Source organism: Aquarana catesbeiana, linkage group LG06, assembly GCF_042186555.1.
Source record: "Aquarana catesbeiana isolate 2022-GZ linkage group LG06, ASM4218655v1, whole genome shotgun sequence".
Lineage (NCBI taxonomy): Eukaryota > Metazoa > Chordata > Amphibia > Anura > Ranidae > Aquarana > Aquarana catesbeiana.
This window is the reverse complement of record NC_133329.1, coordinates 130,277,725-130,297,055: the sequence shown is the minus strand read 5'-3', so window position 1 is coordinate 130,297,055 and position 19,331 is coordinate 130,277,725. Positions and strand designations below refer to the sequence as shown.

Genomic DNA, 19,331 nt, shown 5'->3' with positions numbered 1-19,331 from the left:
GGGTGCTGAAAAAATGGTTTATTGTCTTCTCCACGGAGCGATGCTTCAGGTTTCCCTTTACATAGTCTGCCATAGAATGAGCTCCAGGCCAAATCCTGAAACTTTAAAGGGATTCTCTCTAGATTCAGCAAATGCAGACCCGTCCTCATAACCAGGCCTGGGCAATCCCTCAAGGCCAGTGACTCGCTAAAGGCAGATTCAACCAACTCTCCTCTCTAGGGCCTCCCTAGGAAGAGACTTAATTTCTTCCGCAGTCACTCTCCACTGCCAAAATATTTTCAGGCATGTGGCAACATAAGCCGGGAGCTTATCATGTTAGACCCTCAGGCTTTTCACTGGCCCACCTTTCTCCCAGCTCTGCAGAAAAGGCCTAAACCAGAACTGAAAAATATCAATCCACTCAGGCGGTTCCTCTGCCAATATATTACCAAAATTATATTTTAAAAACATCAAAGGAAAGACCATACCCAGGCCACCCATCCGTCTGGGAAGGTAAGTTACAGACCTCTTAACGAGGTACAGTCTGTTCCCCCTTAACAGCTGGAAGAAACAGCTGTAGATTCTTGCATAGAGAGACACTGGCCACTTCCCTCAGAAGGGGGCTCACCAGGAATGCCCAAAGGCACAATGGTCTGCTCTCTAACCTCCTAATGAAGGGATCGATTGCAAACGCGTATAGCGGAGGACTCAAAGGACACCCCTGACACACTCCTTAGCCAACCTCAAAGGGCCCGTCCGATCCAACCATTCACAAGCATGAAGCTTTCAGCCCCTCTGTACAAGGTTTTCGGCCAATCGATCAAGCCCCCCTCCAGTCCATAGTTACTCATGATTGATTCGATCAAAAGCTGTAGCCTGAATTGTATAGTGTATAGCCCCCTTAAGTCTGGAAATTGGTTTGTGTGTTGAAGTGAATTTTGGGCCAGGGCATTCAAGTATTTCCATGTCTTAAACAAATGGTAAATGAGCTCTAAATCTAGCCCTTGCTGACTTCTGTAGCAGCAGACACTGTGGAGCAATTCATCTTCAAACAGAAGCACCGAAGTCCCTCAAATTCTCTGCTCAGCTCTTCCTGCCCACTCCCCCTTCCAGAACACCTGCTCTGTGGTTACATTACAGACTAGAAAGCTATTAGGCTACCAAGTCACTCCCGGGAGGGGGAGCTGAGCTGCTGCAAGAAAAGGACTTAAAGAGGCGTGTCGGTTGTTTTTCAAAAAAATAAGTCAGCAGCTACAAATACTGTAGCTGCTGACTTTTAACTTGGTTCTAAACCTCAGACATGAAATATGAACAAAGCATATCCCATAGTGTGTCTCAATCCATAGCACTAAGTGTCATATTTGTCTGCTGCTTCGTTCCTCTGCTTTTCCTGACACCAAGAGAAAAACGGTGACGGGAGGGATCCCCAGCTGATTGACAGCCTTAGCTCTGTTCCTGTGTGCTGTGTGGAGGGGGATGTGCCCCTTCTCTCCAATCAGCTCTCAGAGCTCTCCTCACTGAGCTCTGCAGGGTGTAACGTCAGCTCTCCGTCCCCTTTTCATGAATTATGAGACAAGCTATCAAACTCAGCACTTTGAACAGATCTTGAGAAGAGAGGGCTACAGGTTAAATATCGAGACTGTGATCCCACCTAGTAAGCAAAGCAATCAGAACCGGTTATAACTGCATGCATGGTGACCTTGAACATGTTTGAACCTGCATGGCAAGCAGCAACACTCAACATTTCACTTGATTGTGAGTCAACATTCCGTTTGGTTGTGTTTTCTGTAGTGTGCCAAAAAATGCTAAGTTTAAAAGTAGAACAACATGTCAGTTAGAAGTTTTTAGTAAAATTGCACAAAACACCAACAGAAAGTTTTCAAATGCTTACTACAGCTACAGCTTATGGTAATAAAGGACGTGAGAATGTCGAAGATGATGTGCGCTCTGGACAACCTTGCACTTCAAGAACTAAAGAAAATGTGGAAAAAATCAGTCGAAAAGACCGCTAACTTAGTGTTCGAATGATAGCTGAATCTGTGAACATTGACAAAGACACCAAATTTTGCGCGAGGATCTTAACGAAAGTTTGTGCAAAGATGGTCCCAAGGGTTCTCGCACCAGAGCAAAAAAGAATGCCGCAAGGAATGTTATGTTGACATTCTGCAGCAACTAGATGCAGACATAGCGCCTGCTCGCACAGCACTTTCTGTAAAGCAATTTTTGACCAACAAGCACATTATTATACTTGAACATCCTCCATATTCACCCGATTTAGCACCATGAGACTTTTTCATCTTTTCCCAAAAGTTAAATCAGTGCTTAAAGGGACATGTTTTGAGTCAGTTGATGCTGTAAAAAATAAAACAGTGGATGTGTTGAAACAGCTGTCAGAAATTGATTTTCTCCATGGCTTCGAGCAGTGGAAAACAAGACTGCAGCAAATGGGGAATATATTGAAGGGGATAAGCATTAAATTTGTAATACGTATAAATAAAGGCGAGTTATTTAATATACACACCTCATATACTTCGGCAGGGCGGCCCTATTGTGCGAAACAATGTACCCATATGTTTCATGCACAATACACCGGGCGTGCTGCACGGCGAGGGAGCCGATGCACAGGTCCAGCTGTCACGTTGTCCGCCAGCCACCCGCGATCGCTGCACAGAGAGGCAGAACGGGGATCTGCCTATGTAAACAAAGCGGATCCCCATTCTGACAGGAAGTACAGAGAGATTGTCTGTTCCTAGTGATCAGTAACAGCGATCTCTCTGTACTCCCAGTCAGTCCACTCCCTCCACAGTTAGAAAGCACCTTCCTAGGATGCGCTTAACCCTTTGATCACCCCTGGTGTTAACTCCTCCAGTGATCAGTGCATATTTTTAGCTCTAAGCACTATAATGTCACTGGTCCCAAAAAAAGTGTCCGATCTGTCCGCCGCAATGTCGCAGTGTCGCTAAAAATCGCTGATCGTCACCATTACTAGTAAAAAATAAATAAAAATGTGATAAATCTATCACATATTTTGTAGACGCTATAACTTTCGCGCAAACCAATCAATACACTCTTATTACGATTTTATTTATTTATTTTCACCAAAAATATATAGAAGAATACATATTGGCCTAAACTGATGAATAAATTCGTTATTTTTTATGTTATTGTCAGAGGTGGGGTGGAAGAGGATGAGAAAAACTTCCTTTTTTAGGTGAAGTTATGCTTTAAACAATTTCAGTGCTCCTGCTGTGAATTTTAAGGATAAATTGCTGCCTAAAGATTAGTGGGGGCCTGTTTTATAGCTCATTTACTGTTCAGAATATACTAAAGAAGTTAAGAATCTTCATTTAAAAATTGTAGTAGTGTTCACTTTGCATTTCCAGTCGTGTACAGATTAAATACTGTATTTATTGGCGTATAACACTCACTTTTTCACCATGAAAATTGGGTGCAAATAGTGCGTGCGTGTTATACGCCAATACTTAAATTTTAGCTGCCTCAGGGGGGACAGGGAAGGGGTCGGGACGAGCACCGTCAGATTAAATACAGTGAGAATCTCCTGTTTACTTGGCAGCCTCTGTAATAGGAAGTCCTGTCTCCTGGTATGCCATTGGACCACTGTTCTGTCTATCATAGGATATTCTCACTGTATGTAATCTGTCGGCGCTCATCCCACCCCCCTCCCTGTCCCCTCTAGGCTGCAGATGGGCATCGATCAGGCTGCATTGATGGCAATGGTGAGGCTGCTGCATTGATGGCAATGGTGAGGCTGCTGCATTGATGGCAATGGCAAGGCTGCTGCATTGATGGCAATGGTGAGGCTGCATTGATGTGGACTGATGAGGCTGCATTGATGGCACTTGTAAGGCTGCAGATGGGCATTCCTTATTTAAAATTTGTTTTTTTCCTGAAACTTTCCTCTTAAAATGAATGTGCGTGTTATACGCCTGTGCGTGTAATACGCCGATAAATACGGTAATCTGTTATTTGCTTTTTATTTGGTTGGATATTTAAATTTATTGAGTACAAATTCTTAGCGTCTTCAGTAAATCAACCTGATTTATGTGAATATCCATAGCCTGGCCACAGGTTCACTTTAAGGATAAGAAGGCTAAACAAAAGCAATAATTTTTTTCTGAAGTGGTTGTAAACCCTTACATATACCCAGTGAAGTGACTGGCCCCAGGTGATACACAGAGATGTACCTGTTTATCTGCGGTCTTCTCTAGTGGAGAGCCAATACTGCACTCCGCAGAACTCAGTGGGAAGAGCTCTGAGAGCTGATTGGAGGGAAGAGAGACACCCCCTTCACACAGGAAAAGAGCCAAGGCTGTCAATCAGCAGGAGATACCTCCCCTGTCACCATTTTTTCTCTTGTCAGGAAAACTTGTCAGAAGTTATGCATGCTGAGCAATGAAGCAGCAGACAGAAAAGACGCTTAGTGCTCTTAACTGAGACAATTACACACTATAGAGGAATATTCTTTGTTCATATTTCATGTCTTAGGTTTACAACCACTTTACATCCTTCCCTCATTTTAAATGGCACTGTGACAGAATGAAAAGTGACTGATCACTTCCTAATTGAGTGTCTGTTTAGGCAAGATTCACACTGTTTTGGTGCATTAATGCAAGCGTGTTAACATGCAGAATACTGCTGTGATTTTTTGTTTTTTTGTAATACACCAAAGTGTACTTTGCTGTACACTTTGGTGTACTGCAATGCAGCGGAATTGGTAAGATGCATTGGGGGGGGTACTATTAAGAATGAATGGCAACACAGCACATGAACGTGATTACACATGTTACTGCAATGTATAGGTGTCAATCAAGCCTAATAGTGTGAAATTCTATCTTACCTTCAAGGATAAATATGTCTCAGAACTTTGCATATCTTTCATAGTTGGCTGCCTTGAACTCCAGGTTAAGGTGTCTCACATGCTCAATAAACGTTGCATATACTTTGCTAAATGAGAATCTGCTTTACTGATTTACTTAATGTCTCCTTAATGCGTGAGGTCAGGCAGTAGCTCTCTAGGCTTTAGATCACTTTGACATCTGGCACTCAAGATGAAGTGCCGTTCTCATCACATATATCAAGAAAATCTACAATTTAAAATAATTTAAAGCTGAACTAAACCCATTGATTTGAACTGTTGCCCAAAAGTTACATTCAAGGCATGCTGATCACAGTCACAGTTGCTTGTGTTCTAAACTGAATTGTCAGTCCATCAAATGGCTGGTGTCATAATTGATCACACATGCAGCACCATGTCAACTGCAGATTATACAGAGGCTAAAGCCCCACACATGGGCTGTATGTCAGGAGACTTCGGCTGGTTAAAAAAGAAAACGTCCAACATTCGGCCTGTGTGTATGCCACCCTGTCCGATAGAAGCCGCTGCTCGGCTGGCTTCTTTTGGATGAGCATGCTGGAAAACCAGCAACCGACTCCCGATCAGCGCTCTCAGCAATCAGCGCCCCCCGCCCCCATCCCCAACCCCCCCCGTCAGAAGAACACAACAGCTCAGCTGGGGAGTTCGCTATACTAACTTTGCATAATTAGTACAGCGGCTCCGACCGGTTTTTGACAGTTTTTGGTTGAACGAAAAGAAACTTAGTGTGTACTAGGCTTTAGATGGCAGCTTCCTTGGCTGTAAAGGATAGGAGGCTTTACTTCCACTTTGAATTACACCTTTGCTTTGTCCTTGCAGGGCAAAGTATAAGGTTCATGTTAAGCCTGGTCTCCCAGAAGCATTCTCACCTTTCCTTTGCTCCCAAACTAATCTATTGAGCCGCTGGGAGCAATGTAAGACAGCCCTGTATAGGCTTTATTCAGACAACCATTTGGCTCTTACACATGGCTAACGGCCCCCTCCAACCTGATGTAATTGCCCAGGGGTAATCATCAAGCACCACTGCTTTCACTTAAGTTGGACTTACAGCAGTAGAATTTTGGTCAAACATTTAGAAAAATTGTTTGGCAGGGCATTCAGTAGTATCATCCTATATGAATTCGACAAATTGCATATGAAAACACTGAATAATTTTGTTTGTGTTGCACATGCGCAACTCAGTTTACATTCCAGTACACTGCATCTGTGTCAAGATGACTGAACTCCTGCACATACGTGGGAGTGATGTCATCACTCACTGGCCAATCAGGACGGCCAAAGACTGGGCACCCGGTGAATCCAAAGATAAGCAAAGGGTAAGTATTGTGGACTTTAGTTCCACTTTAATTCAAATATGGGTCTCTTATCATGAACATACAGAGAACACTTTGGTTGAAATGCTGGGCTGCAGAGTAGGCTTTCAAAAAGCCTTTCCTGCATATTCAAGAGTGAATGTCTCTTCAAAGCTGCTTTGAACACGCTCATTTAAGATGTTACTGGGGGTAAGAGTACTCCTCTACCCCAGCAAAAGAAGCCTAGGCCTGAAGCTGAGAAAAATAAAGTATACTTTGAGACAAAGAAGAGTTCTTTCGTTACTCCTGGGATTTGGCCTCTAAGCAAGCAGCCACGTTTCTCTGCAAACCCTGGGTCTCTAAATACTCTAAACCCGCAGACAAGCCCTCTTTGGGGAAATATCTGTTATCCTTTGCGGTCATTTGAACAGACAGCATCTCAAATGCCTGCATACAGGTGGTGGTTTCAATGGGTACAAGCTAGAGTTTTGTGTACAACACCTTCTTACCTTCTTGTGTCACCGAATAAAAAGAAGCAGACCCCCATGCAGTTCTTGTAGGTCTTCTGGAACAGAGGGTTTTTGTCCCAGTTCTGTTTTTGGAAAGGTTTCAAATTTTTTACTACAACCTTTTCACAGTTCCAAAACCAAAAGGGACATATGCCCCATGTTGGATCTCAAGTGACTAAGTGTCTTCATTCGGTCCCAAAAGTTTCATTTAGGTTTCACCAGGTCTGTCATAGCCTCCCTTCATCAGTGAGATTTTCTGGACTCTGTAGACATCAAGGACTTGTATTTTCATGTCTCTGTCTTTCCAGCACATCAATGATTTCTTTTGCAGTGCATCCCCGACACTTTGTTATGCTCCCACATCATCCACATTGTGCAATAGTATGACAATCTCCTATTGAGGGAGCAGTTAGCACAGATCCTGATCAACAATATGGCACAGACAGTTGAAAAGAAACTTTTTAAAACTAGTCATGCTTAAAGCGGACCTCCAGGCTTCTTCAGAAAAAATTAAAAGTCAGCAGCTACAAATATACTGTAGCTGCTCACTTGTAATATTGGGACACTTACCTGTTCACGAATCCAGAGGTGTCTTCACCTGAGCCGATTTTTTTCAATCGTTTCTGGGGTGCTGCTGCTGCCATCTCGGCTAAGGGAGACTGGCTGTGAAGCCTTGCGGCTTCACAGATGGCTCCCTACTGCACATGCGCTTTGTGAATGGCCTGGCAGTGGGGGGAGGAGGGGGGGGCGAAATTCCGGCTGAGTTCGCTGCGGCCAGATCACCCGGGAGTGGGTACCTGTCAAAATTAGGTATCTGCTCCCCCCTGAAAGGTGCCAAACGTGGCAGCCGAGAGGGGGAGTAGGCAAACAAGTGGAGCTTTCCCTTTTGGGTGGACCTCCGCTTTAAGTATCCCAATCAATTTCTACAATAGGCATAATGTCCTCTTTTTAGCGTCAGGTTCCCTGCAACCATACCTTAGGTCATAACAAGGAAGTGTAGACCGCCTCAGACAGAAAAAAAAGGGAACAAGAAAAGTGCATGATCTAGTACAATAAATCTTTTTATTGAAATGCAACAAATAGGTGATACATTCTTAAACATGGTCCAAGATAGCCTGGCCAAATTGGTAACTTGCCCTGCAATTGCTGCTTCCTTCACATGCACTGCTGGGCTCATAAACCAGAGGGAAGTGGCTGCATGCACCTGCAACGTTCTTGGCTGGATACACAAAGCACATAAAGGGCTGTGAGCTGGATAAGTGTGGCAGGTTGCCATGGAAATGAGTTTCAAGGGCATACTCCTTTTCCCAAGTCTTGAGAGACCACTCCCCTCCTTTACTTTAACCAGAATGTCAGCCTCCTTTAGACTGACAGATTCTATTCGTTCTCTCCAAAGGCTCTCGCAGAGAACATCACTAGGTGAATTTGACAGGTCATTGTTAAAGCCTATTCCCAACAGGATAAGGTTCCACCTTTTCTGTTAAGGCACACTGTGCTAGATCTCTAAGAGTTTTTTGGACCTTTCAGCATCAAGTATCTGTTTTTCAGGTTTGTAAGGCTGCCACCTGGTCCTATGTTGACTCGTTTACAAAATTCTACCGGGTGGGGGTTCAAGCCTCTGCTGGTGCGGGCTTTGGCTGTAAGCAGCTACAAGCAGCTGTCTAGTTAGGGTCTTGTACCCTTGTGTTTTTTTGTGGGCCTGTTGGAGTTTGGTTGCTGTGATGCCCACCCCATTTTTTTTTATGTATTGTCTTTGGACGTCCCAGTTGTTTTCAATTAAGTCTTTGTCCTGTACCCTACAATTGTGAGAAATTATTTTTTGACTTTAAAATCTGTTTCTTCGATAACAGTGCAGGGCACAGGACCTTCTCCTCGGTCTTGTTAATCCTTTATTGCTTGCTAAAGATAATTCTGAAGGTAACCATCAGTAGGAAGGGTTATATGGAGGTCCCAACAGTTCTGTTAGCCAGTATCACCTGAAGTAAGGAGCATAGAACCCAGTCATCTTTAACTAAACCTGTGTCTGTCCTGCACTGTACTCCAAGAAATTAATTTTACAAGTCAAATTCCCCCCCCCCCCTTTTTTTTTCCCCCTAGTTTTGGAGGAAATGATTTTAAGGGATTGAGCCTCATTTTTCCCAAAGATGGTTTTGGCCTTTCACCTTAACCAGAACAGTGGGCTTCCATCCTTTTTCCTGGCCCCAGTACATCAAAAGGACATTTACCTTTTTATTGCCTCAATGTAGCTTGAGATGTGCTTGTTTACCTTGCAGCCAATGCCTCCTTTAGTAAGACTGATGGGGCGTACACACGGTCGGACTTTTCAGCTACAAAAGTCCGACAGCCTGTCCGACAGACTTTCGACGGACTTTCGACGGACTTGCGGCGGACTTTCTAACGAACAGACTTGCCTACACACGATCACACAAAAGTCCGTCGAATTCTTACGTGATGACGTACACCGGACTAAAATAAGGAAGTTGATAGCCAGTAGCCAATAGCTGCCCTAGCGTGGGTTTTTGTCCGTCAGACTAGCATACAGACGAGCGGATTTTTCGACCGGACTCGAGTCCGTCGGAAAGATTTGAAGCATGTTTCAAATCTAAAGTCCGTCGGATTTGAGGCTGAAAAAGTCCGTTGAAAGTCCGGAGAAGCCCACACACGATCGGATTACCAGCCAGCTTTAGTCCGTCAGCGTCCGTTGGACTTTTGTAGACGAAAAGTCCGACCGTGTGTACGCGGCATGACTCTTTTTGCCAACCTTGATGGTCTTCATAAGGGGGAAGCTGGCTTCTCATTCCACCATTCTATGGTCTTAAGGATTGGGTTCCACCCTTTTCTGTCAAGGCTCATTCTACTAGATCTGAAAGTGCTTCTTGGACTTTTTGGCATCGAGCAATGGTTTCCCAGATTTGCAAGGCTTATTCTGTTTGCACCTTGTCTAAATTTCACCAGTTAGATGTTCAGCCCTCTTGTGATGCCAGCTTTAGGCATAAGGTCTTTCAGGTGGCTCTTTTGAGCTGCAGGCAAGCCTGCTGGGAATGGGAGGGGTTATACCAGGCTAGTTACTGTTTTTTTTCTTTTGTTTTTTAGCCCTTGTTTCTTGTTTGTGACCATGCAACCCATGTCTGACTTATGTGCCCCTCAATTACCTAGAAGATGAGGACTTTACATTGAGTACAAAAATTCCCCTTTTTTTTCCATTGGACTGACTTTTTTTTTTGTTTAACACAGTGCTATCTAAATAAATATAGATCAAAGAGAGTACAATAAACGGAGAGATGTTTTCCAACCGGTTAGTTTGTACCTTTCAAATAAAAGAGAGCATTTGGTTGCTGTGTGCAACAGATTCAGTTTTGCACCAGTTGTCATTGGTCAGCCTCACTGACTTCTCCTCCGTCTGTATATCTTGCAGCACTGGCACTTTCAGGCATTCTGCAGAGCAAAGAGCACACGGATCTCACCTATGATGCTCACAGGTCTCAGTGATACTGCAAGTCCTCCTTTATGCCTGGAAGCGTATGACATCTTCCTGATGTGACTGTGGTCACATGATCGGGGAGCTGCTGTTATTAGCTGCTTCAGTACAGTGTGTGAGCAGAGCAGGGAACTGCAGGCAGTGAGTCAGCACTTGCACAGCTGGTAAGCACAACTATGTCTTCATTTCTTTTACTCTTCACTGTAAAACAATTTGGTTTTCCTTTTTAGATCTTCAATGCATTCATACACTGCCATTCATTGCTCACTTAATGACACCTTAAAACCTTTATTTATCTGGCACACTTTGATGTTTGGGACTGCAGCCAACTTTGAATATTCAGTTGCTGCTCTTAGCTGGGTAAATTTAACTTGTAGGATGAGATGGCATCAGGCTGGTGACAAAACAAGGTTGCTTTATCACAGGGCTTACAGATTTACAAAACACTGCACGTTGCATCTGTAAGGTTATGAATGAGCTGTTCATGGCAGATGCACGGCTGCATGTACACAACACCCCACCAATGTTAATTCTGTCAGTTTTCATTTGATTTTAGGATTTTTCTTATGCAGAATTATTTAGGACAATATGTTGCCGTAATAAGGAATCTGGTATGTGGCAGGGGTATGGTTTGCATTTGTATGTGTACTTTGGAATTTTATATATTCTACACAAACACACACACAGGCATGTAATGTACTTCCACAAACATTTTACTGTTCTGCCTTTCCCACATATTACATAATGGATGTATATATGTCTTTATACATTTATCAGCCTGCTATTACACCACATTGACTATTGATTCTGTAGAAATAAAGCAAATTCTAGTTATAGTTTAAAGGGAAATTCCAGTTTTAATAACTATATATTTTTTTAATTTTCCTTCATTAATATATCATTTTAATGCTTCTCTGTAGATAAACTACCTGTAGTGTTTGCAGTCCGCATGGTCCTTCAGGTGCAGCGCTGTCCCCATTTTTGTGACTGTGACACTCTGAGTACTGTTCTTCCTTCGATACCGTACACCTCGCTCTGTGGCTTGTGTACGGTATCTCTTTGCAGCCCAGCGCCAGTCCCTTTCCGGACTCCAGAGTAACGCAGCCCACATCCCGAGTAGCGCTGCCCACAGTGCCATGATGTGGTTTGTGGGAGTGGTCTCCGGGACTATCAATCATCTGCCTGCTTGCGAGGAGCACGGCCCCTCCCGCTGGTTCCTGGACTCCCAAATAGCGCCGCCTACATTGTAATGATGTGGTGTGTGGGAACGGCCTGTCTGTATAAAGCATCTGTCTGTATGCCAGGAGCTCATGCAGGAGCGCGGCCCTCCCGCAGGTAGTAATGTGGTTGTGTAGTCTCTGTAACTGTGCCCTCTCTGCTGTTCATGCCTGTCATTGTTGTCTGTTTATTACTGGTGGTACTGGATATTTTTTCTGGTGGTGGCTTCATTAAAGTGGTTGTAAACCTCCCTTTGTAAGTTGTACCTATTGGTAATCCTAGAATAAAGCTTACCTATAGGTACTGTAAACATCTCCTAAACGTGTACCATTAAGGAGATATTTACTGTATACTGCACTGATGTCATCGGCACATGCGCTCTGAAGGAACGGCCGCCCGTGCCGTTTCTTAAGGCGAGTGTGCCGTGACCGTCGACTCTCTCGCGCATGTGCTGGAGTGACGTCACGTGACACTGGGCAGTCTCAGAGCCAGAGTCCTCAGCCCAGAAGGAAGATGGGCAAAGATGGATGCGGCCTGCAGCAGGGACAACACAGGCTTCATTTGCAGGTAAGTGTCACATAATGTGCTAGTATGCGATGCATACTAGCACATTATGCCTTTACGTTGCCTCTTTAAATGCACTATAAACCTATACTTGATGTCTGTGTCACTTTCTCTATTTTGTGGCAGTTGTGTTTATTCCAGAAGGCTGTTATATGTGACCCAGGTGTTATATTTTTTGTGTTGATTATGTTTTGGATCTTTTCCTTTTTAATTTTTAGAACTTTATTTTTTTTAATTCAAACCTTTATTTTTTTTCAATATATGTGACACTGTGTGTGTATATATATATATATATATATATATATATATATATATATATATATATATATATATATATATATATATATATATAATGTGTGTGTATGTATTTATGTATGTGTGTGTGTGTGTGTGTGTATGTATAAGTGTGTGTGTGTGTGTGTGTGTGTGTGTGTGTGTGTATATATAGAGATATATATATATTCTCACAAAAATGAGTAAACCCCTCACATTTTTGTAAATATTTTCTATCTTTTCATGTGACAAGACTGAAAAAGTTACACTTTGCTACAATGTAAAGTAGTGAGTGTACAGCTTGTATAACAGTGTAAGTTTGCTGTCCCCTCAAATTAACTCAACACACAGCAATTAATGTCTAAACTGCTGTCAAAAGTGAGTACACCCCTAAGTGATAATGTCCAATTTGGCCCAAAGTGTCAATGTTTTGAGTGGCCACCATTATTTTCCAGCACTGCCTTAACCCTCTTGGGCATGGAGTTCACCAGAGCTTCACAGGTTGCCCCTGGAGTCCTCTTACACTCCTCCATGAGGACATCACGGAGCTGGTGGATGTTAGATACCTTGCAGACCAATTTGATGCAGCGTATGGTCTGAGCACTGACAGGCTGACCTCCCACCCCTTCAACCTATGCAGCAATGCTGGCAGAATTCATACCTCTATTTCCCAAAAACAACCTCTGGATATGACGCTGAGCACGTGCACTCAACTTCTTTGGTCGACCATGGTGAGGACTGTTCTGAGTAGAACCTGTCCTCTTAAACCTGTATGGTCTTGACCACCATGCTGCAGCTTAGTTTCAGGGTCTTGGCAATCTTCTTATAGCCTAGGCCAGGGGTCTCAAACTGGCGGCCCTCCAGCTGTTGTGAAACTACAAGCCCCATGAGGCATTGCAAGGCTGACAGTTACAAGTATGACTTCCAAAGGCAGAGGCATGATGGGACTTGTAGTTTCACAACAGCTGGAGGGCCGCCAGTTTGAGACCCCTGGCCTAGGCCATCTTTATGTAGAGCAACAATTCTTTTTTTCAGATCCTCAGAGAGTTCTTTGCCATGAGCTGCCATGTTGAACTTCCAGTGACCAGTATGAGAGAGTGAGAACAATAACACCAAATTTGACACACCTGCTCCCCATTCACACCTGAGACCTTGTAACACTAACGAGTCACATGACATCGGGGAGGGAAAATGGCTAATTGGGCCCAATTTGGACATTTTTCACTTAGGGGTGTACTCACTTTTGTTGCCAGCGGTTTATACATTAATGGCTCCGTGATGTCGTCATGGAGGAGTGGAAGAGGACTCCAGGGGCAACCTGTGAAGCTCTGGTGAACTCCATGCCCAAAAGGGTTAAGGCAGTCCTGGAAAATTATGGTGGCCACACAAAATATTGACACTTTGGGCCAAATTTAACATTATCACTTAGGGGTGTACTCACTTTTGTTGCCAGCGGTTTACACATTAATTGCTGTGTGTTGAGTTATTTTGAGGGGACAGCAAATTTACACTGTTATACAAGCTGTACACTCACTACTTTACATTGTAGCAAAGTGTCATTTCTTCAGTGTTGTCACATCAAAAGATAGAATAAAATATTTACAAAAATGTTAGGAGTGTACATCATTCTTTTGTGAGATACTGTGTGTGTGTATATATATATTTACACACACACACACACACACACACACACACACACACACACACACACACACCCTGTTCCAAATTATTATGCAAATTCTATTTCAGTGTCACAAAGATTAAATATTTTGTTTTTCAGTTTAACTCATGGATGGCATTGTGTCTCAGGGCTCTTTTGATCACTGAAAACAATCTCGGACACCTGTGATAATTAGATTGCCAGGTGAGCCCAATTAAAGGAAAAAGTACTAAAGGATGGTATACCACATTATTAAGCAGAGCACCATTTTCAAGCAATATGGGGATCTCTCCAGCAGAAAAAGGATCTCTCTGCTGCCGAAAAGAGTGAAATAGTTCAATGCCTTGGACGAGGTATGAAAACATTAGATATTTCACGAAAACTTAAGCGTGATCATCACACTATTAAGAGATTTGTGGCTGATTCAGAGCACAGACGGGTTTCGTGCAGATAAAGGCACATTGAGGAAGATTTCTGCCAGATCCATGCATCGGAACAAGAGAGCAGCTGCTAAAACCCCATTACATAGCAGCAAACAGATATTTGAAGCTGCTGGTGCCTCTGGAGTCCCACGGACATAAGGTGTAGAGTCCTCCAGAGTCTAGCAACTGTGCATAAACCTTCCATTCGGCCACCACTAACCAATGCTCACAAGCAGAAACGGCTGCATTGGGCAGAAAAATACATGAAGACTAATTTATAAACAGTCCTGTTCACTGATGAGTGCCGTGCAACCCTAGATGGTCCAGATGGATGGAGTAGTGGATGGTTGGTGGATGGCCACCCTGTTCCAACAAGGCTGCAACGTCAGCAAGGCAGTGGTGGAGTCATGTCTTGAGCCGGAATCATGGGAAGAGAGCTGGTCGCCCCCTTTAGGGTCCCAGAAGGTGTAAAGATGACCTCTGCAAAGTAGTTCCTGACTGACCACTTCCTTCCCTGGTACAGAAGGAAGAACTAATAAAATCATCTTCATGCATGACAATGCACCATCTCATGCTGCAAAGAATACCTCTGCGTCAATGGCTGCTATGAAGATAAAAGGAGAGAAAGTCATGGTGTGGCCTCCATCCTCCCCCGACCTCAATCCTATTGAGAACCTTTGGAGCATCCTCAAGCAAAAGATCTATGAGGGTGGGAGGCAGTTTACATCCAAACAGCAGCTCTGGAAGGCTATTCTGACATCTTGCAAACAAATTCAAGCAGAAACTGTCCAAAAACTCACAAATTCACTGGATGCAAGACTTGTGAAGCTGCTATCAAATAAGGGGTCCTAACGTGTAACGTGACCTGTTAAAATGTTTAGAAAGTTAAAATGTTGTTCAAAGTTTGATTGAAATGGCTTTTGATTTCAGTAAATATACTGCAAACACAACAAATTATAATTTTCAGTTCTTTACAACCTATAAAGTGTTTTGAAACTTACTGTGCGTAATAATTTGGAACAGTGCATTGTAAGTTTATTTTGAAAAGAAAAAAACTGTTATCATTAGGAGGTTTGTTCAATAAAATTTGAATTGTACTCTTAATAGTTGATAACATGAGAATTATACTGACTGATGTTTTATGCTGACTGTTGTTTACATCAATTATATTATATATATAATTTATTTATTTATTTAAAAAAATAGTTTTTTTTTTTGGTATTTGAATTCTTCTGTATTTTTCTTTTTTTGTATGCCTTGACATATTTTGTTTTGCATACTTGCAGAATTATAAGCGGTGCTAATAACACTTTTAACTGTCAGTTTTTGCACATCATTTGCTTTGAAAATGGGCTTTTCATATAAAGGTAAAAATGTATAGATTTTTCTTTTGGGTATGTTTACCTCAGTGTTTGGGCTGATTGAAAATACAGGTCTTAGGGCTGTTTCACACCAGAACATAAATACGGAAGTGCCGTGAATCGGTTCTCCTCGCCTCACACTGACAGAGTGTGTTGGGAGGAGTGCCGATCAGCAGCATCTCCTCGCAGGGGAGACCTGGGCAGGTAATCAGGGCACTGATCATCAGTGCCCTGATTACAGGAAAGCCCCAGCATTGCCTATCAGTGCCACCAATCAGTGCCTATAAGTGATGCCAGTCAGTGCAGCTTTTCAGTGTCCATCAGATCCTGCTCATCAGTAATGCCCATCAGTGCTGCCTATCAGTGCCCACCAGTGCCATCTATCAGTGCTCATCAGTACGACATATTAGTGCCACCTAATCAGTGCCCATAAGTGCCGCCTATCAGTGCTCATCAGCGCACATCGGTGAAGGAGAAACTAAACTTTTTATTTTTCAAAATTTTCGGTCTTTTTTTTAGTAAAAAATTAAAAAACCCAGCAGTGAATAAATACCACCAAAAGAAAGCTCTATTTGTGTGAAGAAAAATAATAATAACTAATTTGGGTGCAGTGTTGCATGACCATGCAATTGTCATTCAAAGCGTGACTGCGCTGAAAGCTGAAAAATGGCCTGTGCAGGAAGGGAGTGAAAAGTGCCCTGTATTGAGTTGATTAAAGACGCAGTCCTGAGCGTGCACTCAGGACTGACCCCATCCAACTAGAAAGTCATAATAGAAATGCAGAGAACAGCTTCCCATTGCATCATGGTACTTGTAGGAGAGAAGAAGTGAACAGGTCCACTGTTACTGCTGGTGGGAACTACCATAAGACCGCCCACTTAAAGGTACTTCATATTTACTTACTAAAACGAACCTTTACAATTAAACTGAAACAGCTGTGAAAAATTAAAAGAAGAGACAGGTTTTTTAAGGGCAAAAGGAGAATTAGACTGAATACTTTATTTAGTATATCCAAAAATTGAGATTTTAAACTGGAGTTACACTTTAATATCCAAGTTTAATATTTTTTCCCATGTTGATTAATGGTTGTACTTTGCTTTGCTGCATTGTGCTTTGTTGAAAAAAAAATGTTTTCCACTGAGACACTGTTGGCTCTAGGGACAGCTGTAAATGAACTAGTCATTCATGCTACTCATAAAAAAAAGTGAAATGAGTGCAGCTTCAAAGCTGGCTCAAATATTAGGACAAATTAAATGTTAGACTTAAAGTGGTTGTCAAGCCACTCAATAACCTTGCTACAATCCCCTCTGCTATATGAAATAATGTCCCCATGGCATGTGTTTGTAAAGAAAAATGCCGATGTGTACCTAATTTCAGAGCACCCATCAGTGCTCACGTGACTGGCCGCATCTCTATTCTCTCGATCTGACAGCAAAGCAGACGGGGCTGGGAAACCCCTGCTGATGTCAGCCAGGAGGAGCAGAGGAGAGAGGCGGCCGGTCACGTGATCGGCCTGCTAATATGAGGTAAAAAAAAAAAAGAACTGGGTACATTATTTCATATAGCAGAGGGGATTGTAGCAAGGTAAATATTGCATTATGATAGCAGCAGGAGGGGAGGGCTGGGGAGTGGACAGAGCTGACAGGCAGGGATGGGGGGGGGGGGGGGCAGAGGAGAGCTGCGGATGACGGAGGCATGTAAACTGACCATGGTGTAAACTCAGCAGCCATGATAAACCGTGGTCAGCTTACAGGGGGGAGGACATAGCCAGGCAGGATTAGGTAGGTTTTTTAGGTTATACAGGGGGCCAAATTACACAGCACAAGCACATTCTTTAAGGGAACAGGATCCATTTTTTAATTTTTTTAGGGTAACAAACACTTTAAAGAAAAACGCATAGAAGGTAGGCTGAAAGGGGAGCTTGCTGGTCTTCCCATGTTAAAGCCTTGCTATGACTCTCATGTGTGTCAGCATATGAGAATTCTTGTCTCTTTACATGAGTCAGTGAATGGATCTGATGTATGCACCCCTATTGCACTTGGCATTTCACACATTTTTGGTGCAGAGCTCTTTATCTTTTTATTATTGACTTAGGGTTGTCATGTAAAATGTGGTTACTTTTGAAAACCAAATGTGTCACACTGGTCAAAACAGTGCTGATTGTTACCCCTTTAGGCTTATGTCCGTTAAAGAGCAATTCGCTAAGAGTCATATTTCTAATTGTTGATGCCTAGTATTGGCACAGATGGCTTGCAGCACTGGTGCCTTAGGTTCAGTTTTTTCATCTGAGATGCTGCCTTTGTGGAGTTTCTATGTTTGCAGGAATTTCCTCTGGGTCCTCATTAAATTGGGTTCTATAAGATCTGCCCATAATCCCTTAATGAGTTTGTATATGACTGTGCTAGGAGCACTGTAAGCTCCTTAGAGGCAGGTGAAGTTTAGTCCCTGCGGATCAGATTTCTGTTTGCATATCACTATCGCTTTTTGCACTTTACTGGTCTGATTGTTATTTTTGGAATACGGTTTATTGGTATTCATATGTCCATTAATATGCTGTTGTATTTTTCAGGTTCTGCTCTAGATCTTCATTTTAGCAATATAAATGTTGCATCTTTAGACAAAGAATTAGACGACACAGAGAACAGTGACCTGGGATTATCTAGTAAGTGTTTTTACTTTATTCTTATTTTAGTTTGGGTTTCAGAAGGTTTGTACATGAGATTGCTTTGAATCTTGTTGGTGTGTAAATGTACATTCACCTATTTATTAATTTATACAAATCTGTCTCGTTTATCCAAAGCACTTTACAGTGGACATTGAACCATTGTTATCTGTGTCTGTCCCTGAAGGAGCTTTCAGAGTAATGGGTGGAGGGACCTCAAACATTGCTTGTGTGGATGTGGGGATCTGTCTGTATATACCCTGCTTAATGCCTCGTACACACGATCAAATTTTTGGGCAACAAAACCATGGAATTTTGTCCGAAGGGCATTGGCTCAAACTTGTTTTGCATACACACAGCCACACAAATGTTGGCCAACAATTATGAACGAGCGTTTTTCAGTTTGTGCTTTTCATTTCGTTCCTGAACGGCCGTTCGTCAACCAGACATGTTGCGGAATCGGAGAAGATAACGTGTTATTTATTATTGGCCTAGGAGTTATTGCTTTGACATTATTTTTTTGGTTGAATAATGATTTGGTATATTTTCTATATTTTTGGATGCATAGAATGCACTTTTTTGGTTAAATTCTATTGGCAGATAGCATGTCTAATTTTTTTGTTTTCTTTTTTTAATGCACAATAAAAAAAATTGTGGAGAATAATACTTGGCTATGTGTTTACTTCAAATGACAGTTTGGGAGTAGGCAGTTACATTTTAAAAAATACAATATAAAATTGACAAGGGACACCAACATAGTTGTATCTTTGATCTTAAAAACTATGTGATGATGGTTTTGTGGTAACTTGCCCAAATAAAAAAAAAACATAATAATATTATTATTGAGATCACTAGAAAAAAAAAGCCTTTGAAAATGTTTTTTGAATAACTCCATCAGTATCACCAGCAAAGCAGCTCCATTATTATCCCATTAAAGAAGAAGAGAATTGTGCGCTGCATTTGGAGATTTCATAATTTGCCACGTCACAAATGTTAATTCTCCATTACGAACGCTAGTT

The 19,331-nt window shown here is 42.4% G+C and overlaps 1 protein-coding gene across 3 annotated transcripts in view; it reads left to right on the top strand.

The window, feature by feature from the left end:
• Positions 1-19,331, top strand: part of UNKL (unk like zinc finger) — a 246,284-nt gene that overhangs the window by 174,307 nt on the left and 52,646 nt on the right. For 2 of the 3 annotated variants that reach the window (XM_073636796.1, XM_073636797.1), the window contains one exon: positions 18,220-18,312. In XM_073636796.1, the coding sequence (XP_073492897.1) occupies positions 18,220-18,312 (93 nt within the window). Of the gene's footprint in view, positions 1-9,834; positions 10,317-18,219; positions 18,313-19,331 lie in introns of those variants that run through there. The other variant, XM_073636799.1, reaches the window with a different exon arrangement.